Source organism: Callospermophilus lateralis, chromosome 18 (assembly GCF_048772815.1).
Source record: "Callospermophilus lateralis isolate mCalLat2 chromosome 18, mCalLat2.hap1, whole genome shotgun sequence".
In the NCBI taxonomy this organism is placed as follows: domain Eukaryota; kingdom Metazoa; phylum Chordata; class Mammalia; order Rodentia; family Sciuridae; genus Callospermophilus; species Callospermophilus lateralis.
This window is the reverse complement of record NC_135322.1, coordinates 32291241-32310390: the sequence shown is the minus strand read 5'-3', so window position 1 is coordinate 32310390 and position 19150 is coordinate 32291241. Positions and strand designations below refer to the sequence as shown.

At 33.6% G+C, this 19150-nt stretch overlaps 1 protein-coding gene across 2 annotated transcripts in view; it reads right to left on the bottom strand.

Moving 5' to 3' along the window:
• Phkb (phosphorylase kinase regulatory subunit beta) overlaps positions 1-19150 on the bottom strand; it is a 224084-nt gene that overhangs the window by 114704 nt on the left and 90230 nt on the right. For both annotated transcript variants that reach the window (XM_076839471.2, XM_076839472.2), the window contains exon 8: positions 2809-2872. In XM_076839471.2, coding sequence (XP_076695586.1) covers positions 2809-2872 — 64 coding nt within the window. The remainder of the gene's footprint in view (positions 1-2808; positions 2873-19150) is intronic.

Below are 19150 nucleotides of genomic sequence, written 5' to 3'. Positions count from 1 at the left end.
GAAAGAGCCCCAAGGCCAAAGCACTCTTGAGCAAAAAGAGTAAAGCTGAAAGCATCAAAATGTGAGATTTCAACACGTACTATAGAACCATAGTAACAAAAACAACATGGTTTCAGCATAAAAAGAGACATGTAGATCAACAAAAAGAAAAGTGGATCCAGAAAAAAATCCCTGTATCTTCAGTCAATTGATTCTCCATACAGGTTTTAAGAACATGTTGGACAAAAGATAGCCTCTCAACAAATGGTGCTGGGAAAACTGGATACCCACATGCAGACATTGCAACTAAACCCCAATCTCTGATTCCATACAAAAATCAACTCAAAGTGAATAAAAAATCTTAATATTAAGATGTGAAACTCTAAAACTACCAAAAGAAAAATGGGAAAAACACTTCAAGATAATGGCACCAACAACGATTTCCTGTCTGGACTTCTATAAGCACAAAAAACAAAAACAAAAATTGATAAATGTGATACATCAGATTAAAAAAATTTCTACACAGCAAAAGAAACAGTGAAGAGACACATACTGGGACAAAATCTTTGCCTGGTAGGTCCTTATCTGAGAGCCGATTAACAAGCAGAATACATAAAATACTGAAAAAAAAAAAAAAAACAAGAAAACAAATAATTCAATAAAAAGTGGGAAAATAATCTGAATTGGTACTTCTCAAAAGAAAAAGTACAAATGACCATAAATATATGAAAAAGTGCTCAATATTTTTAGCCATCAGTAAAATGCAAATCAAAACTTGATGGAGATTCAATCTCACTCCAATCAGAATGGCTAATATTAAAATAATAAAAATGAATACTGGTAAGGATGGGGGCTAAGGGAACCCTTGGATATACTGTTGGTCAGAATATAAATTAGTACAGCTACTATGGAAAACCATATGAAGGTTTCTCAACAAACTAAAACAACTATAATATGATCCAGCTACCCCACCTCTGGGTATATACAGGAAGGAAATGACTCAGAATGCAAAGAAATCCTTGTACTATTACAATAGCTAAGATATGGAATCAGCTTAGGTGCCTATCAATACATGAATGGATAAATAAAATATGGCACAAATACATAGTGGAATATTATGCAGCTATAAAGAAGAAAGAAATCCTTTAATCTGCAAGAAAATGGATGGAATTGCAGGACATCATGCTAAACAAAATAAGCCAGAGTTGGCCATTCCTGGTTCACAGCAGTTCACTATTTGCTATGCCATGGAAAGCAGTCAAGCAAGACATATATATATATATATATATATATATATATTTTTTTTTTTTTTTTTTTTTTTTTTTTTTTTTCCAGAATGCTGCTAGTCCACCTCTGATTTGATCCATGACACTTGAAATACTCTACAGGACTTTCAATCAGATCTCTTCATTTCCTTTGTTTATTATTATTAATGAACTCTCGTTCATTAATAATAGCAATAAGAGATAACTGTTATTGAGGGTTTAGCAGAGCTAAAGTTAATAGCTAATAGCTAAGTTAACTATTATTTGCATGTAAACCTTCTGAAATAGATCTTATTATCATATCTCTTACCTTTTTAGTTACAAAAAATACAGTAATGCCGTCTCCTAATTCTAATATAATGCTATTTTTAATGTCATTATCTAGCCATCTGTCTGTCCATCCATGTGAGAAGGAAACCCTGGGTCACCTCTTGGACACAGACTATGTACCATTCTCCCAAATCTGTCTTTAGTCATTCCTCATACACTAAATATAACTACATCTCATTTTCCAGAGAAAGTTGGGGTGAAAAGAAAGCTTACATATCAAGGGAAGAGAAGACAGGCAGTTGTGTTACCATACTATGACTTGAAACTTTCTTAAATTCAAGACTGGAGATTCATAGTATAAAAATTGCCGTAACAAAACCCAAGGTGACTCTTTGGCACATCTGCATTAACTTCTTCTTAAAATATATTTTCGGTAACGTAGCATTTCAATAACTTAGACTTAATTATATCAGTTGGAAACTTCAGATTGCCTTGTCATTTTGGAAATCTTTATAAAAACTGCTGAAGAAAACTAGCCTATTTCTTCATCTGGAATAGTAACGTTTATTTCTACATTTTATTCCCTTCCATTTACAACTCAATCTGTGTTCAGTTGATTAGTTTTATGGTGCATAACTGGCTAAAGATCTTATGATCTAAGGTGACACTCAAGGATTCCCTTTAATCCCTAGAGAAAATGAAATATTAGACATATGATTATAGGCAGATGAAGGTGAAACTAGTATCAAAACTGCCTATTCTATGGCTGTATACATTACAGATATTCCCCTCTGTAGGAGAAATACATTTATATGCATTAAATTGAAACCTACATGAGAATTGACATGAAAAATAAATAATATATAATGCCAGAAATATTTTTAAAATGTGAAATCTCTAAGAAATGTCTAAGAGACTTGAGGGAAGCTATTGACACTAAACCAAGAAAATGAGAGAATTAATTTATCAAGAATTTTTTTTAGCAGAATACAACAGTTACTATTATGGTATTATGTAAAAATGTGGATGTGTAACCGATGAGATTCTGAAATCTTTGTAATGTTTTGAATAAAAAAATAAAAAAAAAAAGAAATTTTTTTAAAAATAAGGAATGGATTTTAGTGAGAAAACTAAAACTTAACTGGCAAATATTTTCAAAGTAAAAGCTTTTCAAGCATGGGCTGGTACATAAATTTCATATATTCATTGATTATAAGGAAATGACTTAAGGAATAGCCAAATTACTTAAACATACAATTCAAATAATCAAAGACTTCTTATTATTTTTTTTTACCTGGTTGCCAAAAAGGTTGAATCCATTAATTGCTTCTAGAGCTGCTTTTGCTAAACCAACAGAGCTAAAAGAGAAAAGGAAATACTTCATTACTCTGAAAAGTCTGGCTACAAAATAAGAACCATTACCTGATGAATATTCACAAGCAAGTTTCTTTATTAACAATTATAACTACTTCCATAAGAGAACAATGTCTAAGAGACACCTTTCTGACATTTCACTATTTTAATTTTTCTTTTTTATAGTTAGTGATCATCTGGGAAAAATATTTCTGGGTTCACCTTGACACAAACTATAGGCCATACTATTTATGGAAATAGTTTAATTCTGGTTTCATTCCTATTCAAGAACTTGAAAAAAAGTGGTGAACTTTAGAGGAAGGTGTATTATGATGATATGTGCTGTAATTACCAGGTTGGGCATCATTAGTTCAGATCAATGTTACAGAGCTTTTCTAATGTCAATTCTAAACCTTAAAAAAGATTTTGCATGTCATACACTTATTACAGATTATGGTTTAATGTATTCCTTCAAATACTCATTTTCTAGGATCTAATAAGTCAGGCATTATTTTATGCTTATAGAATAAATGATCTTTCTACCTCTCCTTTTTTGCTATTCTTCTTCTTGTAATAAAATAAATACTATTTCCCTCAGTATCCTACTCCTTTGGCCTCTCAAATGCCACATACAATAGTGATAAAAAAAATAGGAAGACCCATTTCATTTAAAATATAATACTGTCATCTTATAAATATCTACCTTTAAAATTTTTAGATCAGCTGGGCACAATGGTGCTCACCTGTAATCCCAGAGGCTCGGGAGGCTGAGGCAAGAGGATCATGAGTTCAAAGCCAGCCTCAGCAAAAGTGAGGTGCTAAGCAACTCGGAAATCCTGTTCCTAAATACAATACAAAATAGGGCTCACATTGTGGCTCAGTGGGTCGAGTGCCACTGAGTTAAATCCACTGGTACTCCCCACCCCACCTAAAAAAACCCTTTAGACCTCATGTTCAATTTATTTTACTTATTGCAAAATTTTATTTGTTTCAGTCAAAGTGACTGCATATGTCATTAATATCATTGAAAGTTAATGATGTCATTAATTCAGCATTTCTCTAAAGTAGTGATTATCAAACTGTGGTCTCCAGAGCAGCAAGAGCAGCATTACCTGGAACTTGTTAAAATGCCACCTCTCGTTCCTCCCTGGGAGTAGGGCTCAACAATAAGTGTTTTTAAAGCCTTCTAGGTATTTGAATGCAATCTAAGTTTCATATACATTGGCTGGGGTAGTTCAGTGATAGAGTGTTTGCCTTGTATGTGCATGGTCATAGGTTCCATCCCTATCACCAAACCAAAAGTTAGATAAATAAATAAAAATCACTGTTCTAGCTATTCATGAGATCATGATCTACATTTTTGGATGGCTGTTTACATGAACTGTATTCAGGCAAACATTACTTTTATTATGGGAAAATAAATAGGTCAGACACTTATTATAAAAATACATGGATGGAAAAATGGAATAGGTCCAATTTTCCCTATCCTAAGCTCAAGTAAAAATCTTGGACATTACATATACACAAATATAAGTAGGCTCAGAAAGGTAGACTGACTATGAACTTCAGAAGTTTAGGAACACATTGTGATAATTCCCTGGATTGCTTTTTTGTCTCATATATACCAGACTGAGTTAAAGAATAACCACAAAATGCTGGCAGGGATCAATGAAACCTTGCTCTCTCTAATTAAGGACTAGGAAAAGGGCAGACTTAAGAGCAAATACATCAATAAATATGTTTAACATAAAACTTCTAAAAACATCAATTAAGAGATCAGCAAACTTAAAACATGATTCAACTGAATACTGTCTGTAAGAAACTCATTTCAAAGATAATAATATAGGTAGGATAAAAGTAAAGTATGGTAAAAGATATTTCATGAAAACACTAAATTGTAAGAGAACAGGAGTCAATCTATGAATAACAGACTTTATAACAAAAAAAATTACTAGAAATAGAAAGAAATTACATAATGATAAAAGAATTAGTGTAAGAAGAAAACACAGAAATATATGTATATGTACCAAACAACAGAGCTGCAAAAAATGTGAAGCAAAGCCGACAGAACTGAAAGGACAAATAAACCACAGTCACAGTTGGAAGCTTCAATTATATTCTCTCCACAGTATCAACTCCTAATAGAAGAACTGGGCAAAGACTTAGCAAGAATATAGAACAATTTAATGCTATCAATCAAGAGTAACTGATATTTTAAAAATGTTAAACAACAGTAAAATACATGTTTTGTTTTGAAGTGCATACCAACTTATATGAAGATTGATCCTGGCTGTAAATAAAACCTCAAAAAATCCCCAGCCCACCAAAAAAACCCAAACAAATAAACAATAAAAAACCTCAAAAAATGTAAAAGAACTGAAGTCATACTGTTTCTCTGACCATAGTGGAATCAAGCTAAAATCAATAACAGAAAGAAAACAGAAAAATCATTTAATAATACTTTTAAATAAAACAATATACATTTACATAATCCACATGGGTCAAAGAGAAAGTGTCAAGTGAAATAAAAGTATATTGAGGACTGTAGAAATAGATCAGTTAGTAGAGTGCTTTCTCTTGCATGCACCAATCCGTGTGTTCAAACCCCAGCAACACACACACACAAAAAAGAAAAAATTACATTGAGCTAAATGAAAATGAAGTTAAAATAATGCTGAGAAATTTATATTCCTAAGAGTGTTTATTAGAAAAAAAAAAACATACCAATTATCTAAACCCTCATCTTTTTTTTTTTTAAAGAGAGAGAGAGAGAGAGAGAGAGAATTTTATTATTTATTTTTTAGTTCTCGGCGGACACAACATCTTTGTTGGTATGTGGTGCTGAGGATCGAACCCAGGCCACACGCATGGCAGGCGAGTGCGCTACCGTAGGAGCCACATCCCCAGCCCTAAACCCTCATCTTAAAAACCTAGAAAAGAGCAAATTCAACCCAAATCAAACAGAAGGTAATAACATTGATAAGAGTAGGAATCAATGAAATTTAAGACATAAAAACAACAACAAAAAAGTAATAAACAAAGAATTTATTTTATTTTTAATTCTTATTGTAGTAGGGACTGAACCCTGGGCCTCACACATGTTGGACAAATGCTCTATCACTGAGATACACCCCCAGCTTCAAAGAACTAATATTTTAAAAAAGAAATCATTAAAACTTGGCAAATCTCTAGCAAGATTGGAAAAAAAAATAAAACAAATGACACAAATGACTAAAATTAGAAATGAATCAGAAGATATCACTATAGGTACTGTAGACATGCAAAAGATGAACAAACAAACAAACAAAAATTACACCTAAACACATAAATTTGACAACTTAGAAATGAATCAATTCCTGGAAAAGCAGAAAAACACAAACTACCACTACTTACTCAATATGAAGTCAATAAACTGGATTTATTATATATAACTACTGAGAAAACTGCAATTTAAAGAAGGTCAAAACAAAATCTTTACACCTAGATGATTTCATTAGAGAATTCTTCCAAAGATTTTTAAAATAACTAAACCATTATATGCAGTACCTTTTATAGAAGAAACATTTAGAATTCAGTTTATAAAGTACTACCTGATACACTCTGGTTTAATAACCAAAAATAGTCAGTATAATTTTCCATATCAACAGGGTAAGAAGAAAAATCATAAGATTATATCTATCAATGCAGAAAAAACAAATTCAACATTCATCTCAGAGAAATAGAAGTAAAAGGAAATTATACAATTTGATCCCTAAAACCACTGCAGATAACCTTATACTTTATGGTGAAAGAAAAATTGAACACTTTCTCCTTAAAATTGTGAAAAAGCCAGATGTCTTCTCTCATTTCCACCATTTAACACAGTACTAGAAGTTCTAGGAAGCTTTATATGGCAAGAAAAGGAAATAAAAAGAATATTGTTTGGGAAGGCAGAAATAAAACTGTCCATATTTGCATATGACATTATTATATATGAATAAAATCCTAGGAAGTCTATTAAAAACACAACTTCTTAAACTAGTGAGTACAACAAGATCACAAGATTTATGATAAGCATTTAAAAACAAACTACATTTCTACATATTAGCAATGAACACTTGGAAGCCAAATTTAAAAATACAATTCCATTTCAATCTACCAAGAAAGAAAAGAAAAATAGTTATGTGTGAATTTACCAAAACATATACCTGAGAATTATGCTGAAAATTATACAATGCTGATAAAAGAAATCAAAGGTAATCTAAATAAATAGAGAGAAATACTGTGTCCATGGACTCTAAAGATTCAATAAAGATATCAAATCCTATCAAAATCCGAGCAAGACTTTTTTTAAGTACAAGACTATTTTAAAATGTATATGGAAAAATCAAAAGAAAATTACAATAGTTAAAACAATTTTGAAAAACAAAGGATGAAGTTGGAGCAATTAGTTTATCCAACTTCAAGACTTACATTACTATACTAATCAAGTCTGTGTGGTTTTGGCAGAGGGCTAGACATATAGAACCCAGAAACAGATGACACGTAAATGCCTGCCACTGTATTTTTAAGAGGGTCAAAAAGTATTTCAGTGGAAGAAATAGTCTTTCAATAAATGGTGCTGGAGAACTGCATACCCACAGACAAAAGGGAAAATAAAAGCTTCAACTTCAACCAAAGTCTCACACCTTATACAAAATTAACTGAAAATTGATCATAACAAAATAAAATAGAAGACAATCTTTAGGATCAAAGACTAGGTAAAAAGTTACCAAATTTGACACCAAAAGTATATTTATAAAGGGAAAAAAATGATAAATTTGACTTCATTGGAATTAAAAACTTTTACTCTGTAAAGATGAAAACACAAGGTATATAAGAGAGAAATTAGTTGCAAATCACATATCAGACAAAGGGTTAATATGTCAAAGATATAAAGAACTCTCAAAAATTAACAATATGCAGAGTGTTGTGCCCAATTACAACTAAAACAAAACAAAACAAAATGACAATGAGATATCACTACAACCCAGTCAGAGTGACTAAAATAAAAAAATAGAAGGAGTTAAATACATCATTTATGCACTGATGATGGGATAGGTACTCTGGAGAATAGTTTTACAGTTTCTTAGGAATTAAAGATACAACTATGATATGACCCACCTACTGTATGTACTATTGGCCATTTATCCTAGAGGGAAAAAAAATAAGTTCTGTTCATATAAAAGTGTTAAACTATCTTTGTAAAAAAAAATTTCCTAAAAAATGCCTGTGCTTCTGTTGGTGGGATTATAAATTAGTACCACCATTGGGGAAATCAATATGGAGGTTCAAGGACAGGCATGGAACCACCATATGACCCAGCTATGCCACATCTCGGAATTTATACTGAAAAATTAAAGTCACCTTACTACACTGACACATGCTATCCATGTTTATAGCAGCGTAACTATGGAACCAGCCAAACTATGGAACCAGCCTAGGTGTCCATCAACAGATGAATGGATAAAGAAAATGTGGTATATATACATGATGGAATTTTATTTAGCCATAAATAAAAATGAAATTGTAACTTGCAGGAAAATGAATGAAACTAGAGATCATCATGGTAAGTGAAATAAGTCAAACTCAGAAGGTTAAAGGTCATATTTTTTTGCTTTCATGCAGAAACTGGAGAGGAAAAAAAGAAAAAGAAAGGTGGGGGTGGATCTCCTAAAAATCAAAGGGAGATCAGTAGAGGAAAGGAGTCAAAGAGTGAGAGGTGGGGAGGGAGGGGGAAAGTGCTGGGGGAAGTGCCAAATTATATTTTATATTGTGTGCATGTACAAATAATGTAACAAGAAATCCAATCATTATGTACTACTATAATGCACAAATAAAAATGTGGAAAAAAAAAGCTTATTCTTCAGATGTTGCATCTTTGAAATCATTGTCTAATCCAAGGTCATGATGATTTATAACTATGTTTCTCCTCAGAGTTCTATGATTTTATTTTACATGTAGATATTTAATCTATTTCAGGCTGATTTTTTGTATATAGTTTGAGGCAGGGTTCAAATTCATTTGTTTCCATGTGAACGTTCAGAATCATCTATGAAAAACTACTTTTTCCTCAATGAATTGTTTGTACTTCTATCAACTTTAATTGAGGGCTGGGGTTGTAGCTAAGTGTTAGAGCACTTGCCTAGGCTGTGTGAGGCACTGGGTTCGATCCTGCACACATAAAAGTAAATAAATAAAATAAAGGTCTTAAAAAAATCAGTTGACCATGGATATATGGGTTTATTTCTGGACTGTTAATTCTATTCCATTCATGTTTATCCATGTCAGAACCACATTATGTTAATTACTGTAGCTAATTTTAAAATTGAAAAGTGTGAATTTCTAATTTTGTTATTTGTCAAGGTTGTTTTGGCTAGCCTGGGTTCCTTGCTTTTCCTTGTAAATGTTAGGATCAGCTCCTCAAGCTCTATAAAAAAGACAGTTGGATTTTAAAGCATTGACTGAACAGGATTTCCCTCCATTTAGTTAGATTAGTTAGTAAGTCAATCGCTTTCAACATTCTAAAAAATAGTTTTCAATGCACAAGTCTATACTTCTTTTATTATTGCCCTCTACGCTTAAGATAGGGTAACTAGAGCCAAGAAATGTTAAAGTGTGATTATCAAATCTATCCTTTCTTTCCTGGGGAAAACCTTTTCCTTACTAGAATCTATGCTGACCAAATTCACCCTGATTTTCAAGAACAACTGAACTAATAATATGGATTTAAGATATTGCTCTACTGATTTGAAATCTGTAGTCTAGCATTTCACTGCCAAGGAAGACTTCCTGGTAGTGAGGGAAGTACTTGATGTTTCCACAGATGAAATAATTTCTATGACAATTCATAAGGTACTGCTTACTCAAAAAAAGGTAAGTGACCTCTTTATAGATCCAAAGTTGTTTTTAGAGAGAAATGACAAGGAATAGAACCTGAAGGAATAAAATTCATGAAAAGAACATGTAGTGGTTTCAAGAATATCTGCAAATTCTTCAACATTCCTCCTCTTTAGAAGTGGAGTCTAAAAATCTATTACTAGAATATTGAGTTCTTAGTGACTCGAACAAGTAAAAGGCAGTAGAATTTGTATCATGTACCTTCTGAGGCAGTCATAAAAGGCAAAACTGTCTTGGGATGTTGGGCCTAGAAACCTACATACTTGACTATTATGAAATCTATATTAAAAAAACTCCATATATGCCTTCCAACAGATATCTCCTACCAAGGCCTAGTCAACACTGCAAGACCTGAATGAGGGAGCCTTCAAGGTAACACTAGCCCCAGCCATAATTGACAAAAAGCATATAAGAGACCTGATTTATGAACTACCAGGCTTAATAGAATCAACCATCAGAAAACTGAGACAATAATAAAGGGCTGTTCTTTTATTTAATTGTACTTTTTATTAAATTTGGAATGTTTATTGCAATGATGGTAACAAAACAAAACAAAACAAACAAACAAAAAAACAGAGCCTAATTGTGTACCCAGAACAACTGGACAAACCATAGTAAACTTTCATATTTCAAATTGTAAACAAATGATTGCCTGAACAAAAATTCAAGACTCTTAGAACCTAAGGAGGTCATATACTGTCACCACATAATAACATTCATCGTCAAGTAAACAAATGGTTTTCTTAAGAATGTGATCCTGATGATATCCTGAACTTTTAATGCACAAACATTTACATTCAGTTAACTCATAATATCAGAAAACTGAAAGTAGAAAGAAAATAACTTATTCAAAATGCAAATATGTAAGTAATTATATAATTGAGGACATATACAATGTGTCCAGTCCAAGTTTAGAAAATGGTGCCAAAAGACAGCTATCCAAAGTGCATCCAAAAGTGGCATACATCTGTGATCCTAGATACTCAGAAGGCTGGGGCAGGAGGATCATTTGAGCCCAAGAGTTTGAGACATGCCTGGACTACATAGTAAGACACCATCTTAAAAAACAAACAAACAAACAAACCACAACAAAAAGTAAATAAATAAAATAATCAGGGAAGAGGATGAGGAGAAGGAAGGAAAAAGAAGAAGAAAAAAATTTAAAAAGGGAAAGCTATGGAATGAATTTGAATTTGGACACTGTTTTTGAAATACAGCATTAAAATAGAAACATTGTACCTGAACTGAAGTAAATATTGTTGAATTCTTCACATTTTAATAAAAATAGTTAAACAGACAGTATAAATTCACAATACATTAATTTATTGTCCACTAGTTATTAAATCTCTGGCAACAACAGTTCATTTAGAAACTCAAATACATTCTTGATGTGATCTTACATTTTGCTAGAAAATACAGTATATATTACTGCAAAAGTTAAGAAACGTTTAAATGGTACAAGACATTCTCAGAATGTTAAATTATTCTATTATTATTGAGTACATTAATATTAGGTGACTATGTTCAATAGAACATATACTGATCTAATTTTTGCAAGGTGATACCTCAAGGTCTTTTGTTCTAACATTAATTTAAGAAGGCTAGAATATAGCAACACTTGCCTGCAATAGAGTTTATAATAAGGTGATTTATTACATAATCAAGGCTTTTCTAGAAAAGATGATGGGGTTTGGACTGGGTTATTTATAACCCATCATGGAATCCACAAAAGTAACTCACAGGCATGAGAACTAAATTCACATTGTCCTATTCATAACACTACATTTTTAACTCCCTAAGCTACCCAATCATTTCCTGAAAGAACAAGGACTTTACAGCACTATGGTTTTAATGGATGTTCACGAATTATTCAGTATGGCAAAAATACATAAAGTGAATCAGATGGATGGCAAAAGCCTTTATCACAGTTCAATGACTGGAACATCAAAAATGACTCAAGAAGACTAAGCAATTACTTTAAATAATAAGCATTGTATGGAATAAAATGATCACTAAACACCTGTTACTTATATTTAATATTATAGTGATGGTTTTCGTTATTAGAGAAAATGAAGGAATAGAACATTAAACTGTTTTTAAAAACCTTAAAAATCAGATTCAAATTATTTTTGCTTCAAACATCATCTTTATATCATAAACACAAAACTTAAAGAGGAAATTGTTGAATGTAAAGTTCTACAAAGGAGTAAAAAAATTTCAAGAACTTTTCTTCCCATTTGGAAATACATCCAACTTAAACTATTAAGTACAGTTTTCCTTTTTGTTTTTCAATAGCCAAAAAATTCAAAGTTAGGGGATTCAATTCATATTTCATAAGAAAAATTTGTTTCTTCACCAAAACAAAGAAGTATGGGTTCAAAGGAAGCCCCAAGGAGCAGGAATATGCAAATTTACATTATGAGGAGGAAGAAATTTAAAGATTAAAATTTGTGAATTAAATTTGAAGAAGCTTACAAAGTCAACTATCACATGTTTTCACTCACATTTGGAAACTGAAAAAACAAAAAAAAAGAAGATGACCCAAATACAGAAGATGAACTATTATGGAAGGGAAGAGGAAAAGGGGGAGGGGAGGAAGAGAAGAAAGAAAAAGAGGGTAACAAGGAAGGTGGATATGAATGAAGCACAATGTATGCATGAAAAGAAGTATCAAAATGACACCTATTAATCTGAACAATTAATATGAATTAATAATAATAAAAATGGACCTGGAGAGGCTGATAAGTTCACCTGGATATGTAATTCTGAGTATTAAGAATTAGTGCTACAATAAATAGGTACTGAAAGGAAATATAGAGGGAAATATAATTCAATCTAATAATACAGGATTAAAAGATGTATGGGCATTTATTAAAATACTTAGAAGAGAAAAGAAAAACATTATCTGATAGAGTTCCAGATATCCTAGGAGAAACTGAAAGGGGCCAGTTGCTTGAGGAGAGTAAAATCAACAGAAAAATCAAGACTGCAGTGAATGGTTGCTTAGGAAACATTTCAAAAGAATTAGTGAGCTTAGACCAATAGGCCCTTTTACAAAAGCCCTGGGAAAGGGTAAAGTTGCTGCTAGGATGGGGTTCTGATAAATGAAAGAAATGTCTGTTTAGAAAAAAAAATGGGGGATTCAATAAAAAAATACTAAATAATTCAAGAATTTGGACTAAAGACACCAGCAAACCTGGGGTAAAAACGGCAGATCAAGAAGAATCTGACCAACACATTAAGATGCATCAAGGTATACGATTGTCAAAGATAACCTTGAAATTTATCCCAGTTTTATCAAGAATTTATGCCCAATTATTTATTCTAATTTCAGAAAAAACTTTTCAACACATTAAAATAGGCATGCAGAGGAGGAGAGCGAACATGCTGTGCTCCCCCATCTACCAATGTGTGGTTCTCCTGGCCCACTTCAATCTTGGGACACTGCAGCCACCTTCACAGCCCCTCCCCCCCACGATAGCCTACATCTTGGACAAAAGACAGGGCCCAGAGGCAGTGGCCCGAAGTAGCACAGCGCCCACAGCATTGCATCTCTGAATAGGCTGCCCAGCCACCGCCTGGCCTGCCCTCTCAGCCCCATCTCTGAAAGCAGTCACCTCCATCTTTAGAAACCTCCGTCGTCATCTTGGATTACCTCCACTGCCACTACCACCATCTATTGTTGGTGCATCTTCCATCTTAGGACATCAGCAAGGGCCTGGAAGCCTAACATCAAGGTACCTACAGGTTTGACGCTGCTGCCGCTACCAACAAGAGACATACCCACTTTCATCTTGAGACAATAGCTAGGACCTAGAAGACCATCACCAAGGTCCCTGCAGGCTTGGTTACACCACAGGTATCCCTGCTAGCCTTCTTCTCTTGATTCCTTTCACTTTTCCTGTGATCTAATATATTCTCACCTCATACCTCAAAACATTAAAATAAATGACATCCTCCAACTTCAGAAGAGTACAAGTACACATTTTGGGGGGCTCCAGAACATAAATCTTTAGTATAAAGGTACAACTCAAAAGGATTGTATCTAGCATAGCAAGGGAAGGAAGAGCCAGTCACTTTTGTACCAAGGAAGAGTCAGACTGTGCTGTGCTCTTGCTCTACCTTCTTCTAAGGAGAAACCTTAGACTACAAAAATAGTTGGAGAGAGAAAAAGAGAGTTAAAAGGCAATGAAAAGTATAAGTACTTTCAGCAAAAATTACAACAGACAGTTTGCATGATTTTTTGACACTACAGTGGTACAAAACTGATCATCACTGTATTTCAAATTACGATTTTCCCGTTAAGATAGTAGTACGTGGTATGATACTCTCCAGTGATGCAGGCAGCAGTACTGAGCATTAGCTCCCAGTCAGCTCAGCATTCACAAGGGTAAGCAACTGATACTCCAGTGTACTGTGTTGCTAAATTATAGATTAAGTGTATTAAGTGCATTTTTTACTTATGTTATCTACAAACTACGATGGGTTTACTGGGAAGTAAACCCATCCAATTTGAAAGCCTCTGTATTTATTAATCCATTAACTCCCAAGTTTACAATTCTGCAAAAATTTCAATGAAACTGACACAGGTACATGAAAATAGGTTGGAATCATAATCTAGAGCTCATATATCCTTTGTATATATTCTTATATGTGCATATTTTTTTTTCAAATGATATAATTATTCACCTATTATTTTTCTCAAAAGAAAAGAACTATAAAAACATAGTATTTATTTGAAAAGTTACCAGAAGGGGTATATTTGTTGCTCAATTTAAGTTTGTACATGTCCCACATTTGGGATTATGGGACACAATGGGGTTAATTCAAGCAGTCTTAAATTATGAGAACGGCTTAAGGATATAGCAAGATTACTGCACTAATTAGTAACAAATAGATCCAAGGAGGCCCAGACAATGTGAAGAGGTATCCTATAGTAGCAAAAAAAAAAAAAAAGAAAAAAGAGTTGTGACTTGATCCCAGACTGTTAGCAGCTCTACATATAATTACAGAAGCCAAAGTACAGAAATACTGGCCTCCCAGGACCAATGCCATCACTATGTTTAAAGGAACCATGTAGCATCAAAATACACCCTTTTGGCAGCAGAGGTGATACATCCGAAAGACACTTGTTGAAATGTGCGCTAAAAACATTTTTTAAAAAGATGTTTCAAGTTCTTTTGGGGAATTAAAATTGTTAGATTATAAACAATTACAAGATCAATGTTAAATGTATAAAATCCACTGTCTAAATTTAAATGATAAACTTAATTTCCTATCCATTTGAATAAAATTAGCCTGCTACAATTAAGATTAATTTTGCATGCAAAAGGTGGCAAAGAACATCACATGGGCTGGGGTCTGGCTCAGTGGTATAGCACTACCCTAGCATGTGTGAGGCACTGGGTTTAATCCTCAGCACCACATAAAATAAATAAAATAAAGGTATTGTGTCCGTCTACAACTAAAAAAAATATTCATTTTTTTTAAAAAAGAACATCACACAATGATTTTCCAAGTCTTGAAATAAAATCTTTAATGATTTAATGACTGGTACCTCAGTTATAGAACAAGTTGGATTCTCTGTTTTTTCACTAAGGGACCTTGCAACATCCTCATTTGCTGGGGTTAATGGTAACTTTTACCCAATGGTCTTTGAGTTTACTGTAGACTTTATAAACAGAAAAAATTCCTAGTCCAAATATTGTATAATGAAAATAATAGCAGCGGAATCAGATTGGTGTATTATTAAGTGATTATTAAAGGGCTAGGGCTGTAGCTCAATGATAGAGCACTTGCCTACCATGTGTGAGGCAATGGTTTGATCCTCAGCACCACATAAAAAATAAATTAATAAACAAGGATATTGTGTGCTCTTCTACAACTAAAATAATATTAAAAAAAAAAAAAAGAAAAAGAAAAAGCAAGGAAAAGACCTGATGAACCTAAGAACTGAAACAGGAAAATTTTGTAAAATCATCTTTTATAATCAGATCCACTTTCTTTCTTGTAATTTAACTGATAATCTCAAATGATGATAACTTAACTTGGAAGATGGTTGGAATATAACATTATCTTATCATTTGTCTGAATGTTTAATTTCTGAACTGACATAAAATTTTCTGTATTTCACTGAATTCTTCATTGAGTGCTACTATTCTGCTTTATATGTAAAAATGCCTAACATGAACTGTAAAACTATAGAAAAAGGTATGTATGTTAGTTCCCAGGATTAATTTGACAGTCATTTATATTTCAATTTTTGTTATTAAAATGTTTGCAAATGTGTCAGTACACTAGTATTTAGCATTCCCTTCCTACCCCTCTGCCCTAACTAGAGTTTGTGTATTCCTCCAATGCTTCCCCTCCTCACCCTATGAATCAGCCTCCTTATATCAGAGAAAACATTTGGTATTTGTTTTTTTGGGAATTGGCTTACTTCACTTACAATGATATTCTCCAACTCTTACAAATGCCATGATTTTATTCTTTTAATGCCGAGTAACATTCCATTGTGTACATATATATATATTAGTTTCTTTATCCATTCATCTATTGAAGGTCATCCAGGTTACTTCCACACTTGGGTTATTGTGAATTGTGCTGCTATAAACATTAATGTGGCTACATCACTGTATTAAGCTGAAGTCCTTTGGTATAGACCAAGAAGTGGGATAGCTGGGTCAAATAGTGGTTCCATTTCAAATTTTTCAAGGAATCTCCATACTGCTTTCCATATTGGTTGTACCAATTTGCAGTCCCACCAGCAATGTATGAGTGTGCCTTTTCCCCACATCCTCGCCAACATTTATTGTTGTTTCTTTTCTTTTTTTTTGTTTGATTTTTTTTTATTGGTTGTTCAAAACATTACAAAGCTCATATCATCTTTCATACATTTGATTCAAGTGAGTTATGAACTCCCATTTTTACCCCAAATACAAATTGCAGAATCACATCAGTTACACATTCACAATTTTTACATAATGGCATATTAGTGACTGTTGTATTCTGCTGCCTTTCCTATCCCCTACTATCCCCCTCCCCTCCCCTCCCATCTTCCCTCTCTACCTCACCTGCTGTTGTTCAATTCTCTCCCTTGTTCCCCCACCCTTTCCCCTCACAACCTCTTATATGTAATTTTGTGTTACATTGAGGGTCTCCTACCATTTCCATATGCTTTCCCTTTTCTCTCCCATTCTCTCCCCCCACTCGTCTCTGTTTAATGTTAATCTTTTCCTCATGCTCTTCCTCCCTGTTCTGTTCTTAAGTTGCTCTCTTTATAGCAAAGAAGACATTTGGCATTTGTTTTTTTAGGATTGGCTAGCTTCACTTAGCATAATCTGTTCTAATGCCATCCATTTCCCTGCAAATTCTATGATTTTGTCATTTTTTAGTGCTGCGTAATACTCCATTGTGTATAGATGCCACATTTTTTTTTTATCCATTCATCTATTGAAGGGCATCTAGGTTGGTTCCACAGTCTAGCTATTGTAAATTGTGCCGCGATGATCATTGATGTGGCAGTATCCCTATAGTACGCTCTTTTAAGATCCTCAGGGAATAGTCCAAGAAGGGCGATAGCTGGGTCAAATGGTGGATCCATTCCCAGCTTTCCCAGGAATCTCCATACTGCTTTCCAAATTGGCCTCATCAATTTGCAATCCCACCAGCAATGTACAAGTGTACCCTTTTCCCCACATCCTCGCCAACACTTATTGTTGTTTGACTTCATAATGGCTGCCACTCTTACTGGAGTGACATGGCATCTTAGGGTGGTTTTAATTTGCATATCTCTGAATGCTAGAGATGGTGAGCATTTTTTCATGTACTTGTTGATTTATTGTATGTCCTCCTCTGTGAAGTGCCTGTTCAGGCCCATTTGTTGATTGGGTTATTTGTTATCTTATTGTTTAATTTTTTGAGTTCTTTGTATATTCTGGATATTAGGGCTCTATCTGAAATGTGAAGGGTAAAAATTTGTTCCCAGGATGTAGGCTCTCTGTTTACCTCTCTTATTGTTTCTCTTGCTGAGGAAAAACTTTTTAGTTTAAGTAAGTCCCATTTGTTTATTCTTGTTATTAACTCTTGGGCTATGGGCGTTATTAAGGAATTTGGAGCCCGAACCCATAGTATGTAGATCCTAGCCAACTTTTTCTTCTATCAGACGCAGTGTCGCTGATTTGATATCTAGGTCCTTGATCCATTTTGAGTTAACTTTTGTGCATGGCGAGAGGAGGGGATTCAGTTTCATTTTGTTGCATATGGATTTCCAATTTTCCCAGCACCATTTGTTGAGGATGCTATCCTTCCTCCATTGTATGCTTTTAGCCCCTTTATCAAATATAAGAAAGTTGTACTTTTGTGGATTGGTTTCTGTGTCCTCTATTCTGTACCATTGGTCCACCTGCCTGTTTTGGTACCAGTACCACGCTGTTTTTGTTACTATTGCTTTGTAGTACAGTTTGAACTCTGGTATTGCTATACCTCAAGATTCACACTTCCTGCTTAGAATTGCTTTTGCTATTCTGGGTCTTTTGTTTTTCCATATGAATTTCATGATTGCTTTCTCTATTTCTACAAGAAATGCCGTTGGGATTTTGATTGGCATCGCATTAAACCTACAGAGAACTTTGGGTAATATCGCCATTTTGATGATGTTAGTTCTGCCTATCCATGAACAGGGTACATTTTTCCATCTTCTAAGATCTTCTTCTATCTCTCTCTTTAGGGTTCTGTAGTTTTCATTGTATAAATCTTTCACCTCTTTTGTTAGGTTGATTCCCAAGTATCTTATTTTCTTTGAGGACATTGTGAATGGAGTGGTTTTCCTCACTTCCATTTCAGAAGTTTTGTTGCTGATATACAGGAATGCCTTTGATTTATGCGTGTTGATTTTATATCCTGCCACTTTGATGAATTCATTTATTAGCTCTAATAGTTTCTTTGTAGACCCTTTTGGGTCTCTTAAATATATTATCATGTCATCCGCAAATAGCGATAATTTAAGTTGTTCTTTTCCTATTTTTATGCCTTTAATTTCTTTTGTCTGTATAATTGCTCTGGCTAGTATTTCAAGAACTAAATTGAATAGAAGTGGTGATAGGGGGCATCCTTGTCTTGTTCCAGATTTTAGAGGGAATGCCTTCAGTTTTTCTCCATTTAGGATGATGCTAGCCTGAGGTTTAGCATATATAGCTTTTACCATGTTGAGGTAAGTTCCTGTTATCCCTATTTTTTCTAGTGTTTTGAAAATAAAGGGATGCTGTACTTTGTCGAATGCTTTTTCTGCATCTATTGAGATGATCATATGGTTCTTGTCTTTAAGTCTATTGATGTGGTGGATTACATTTATTGATTTCCGTATA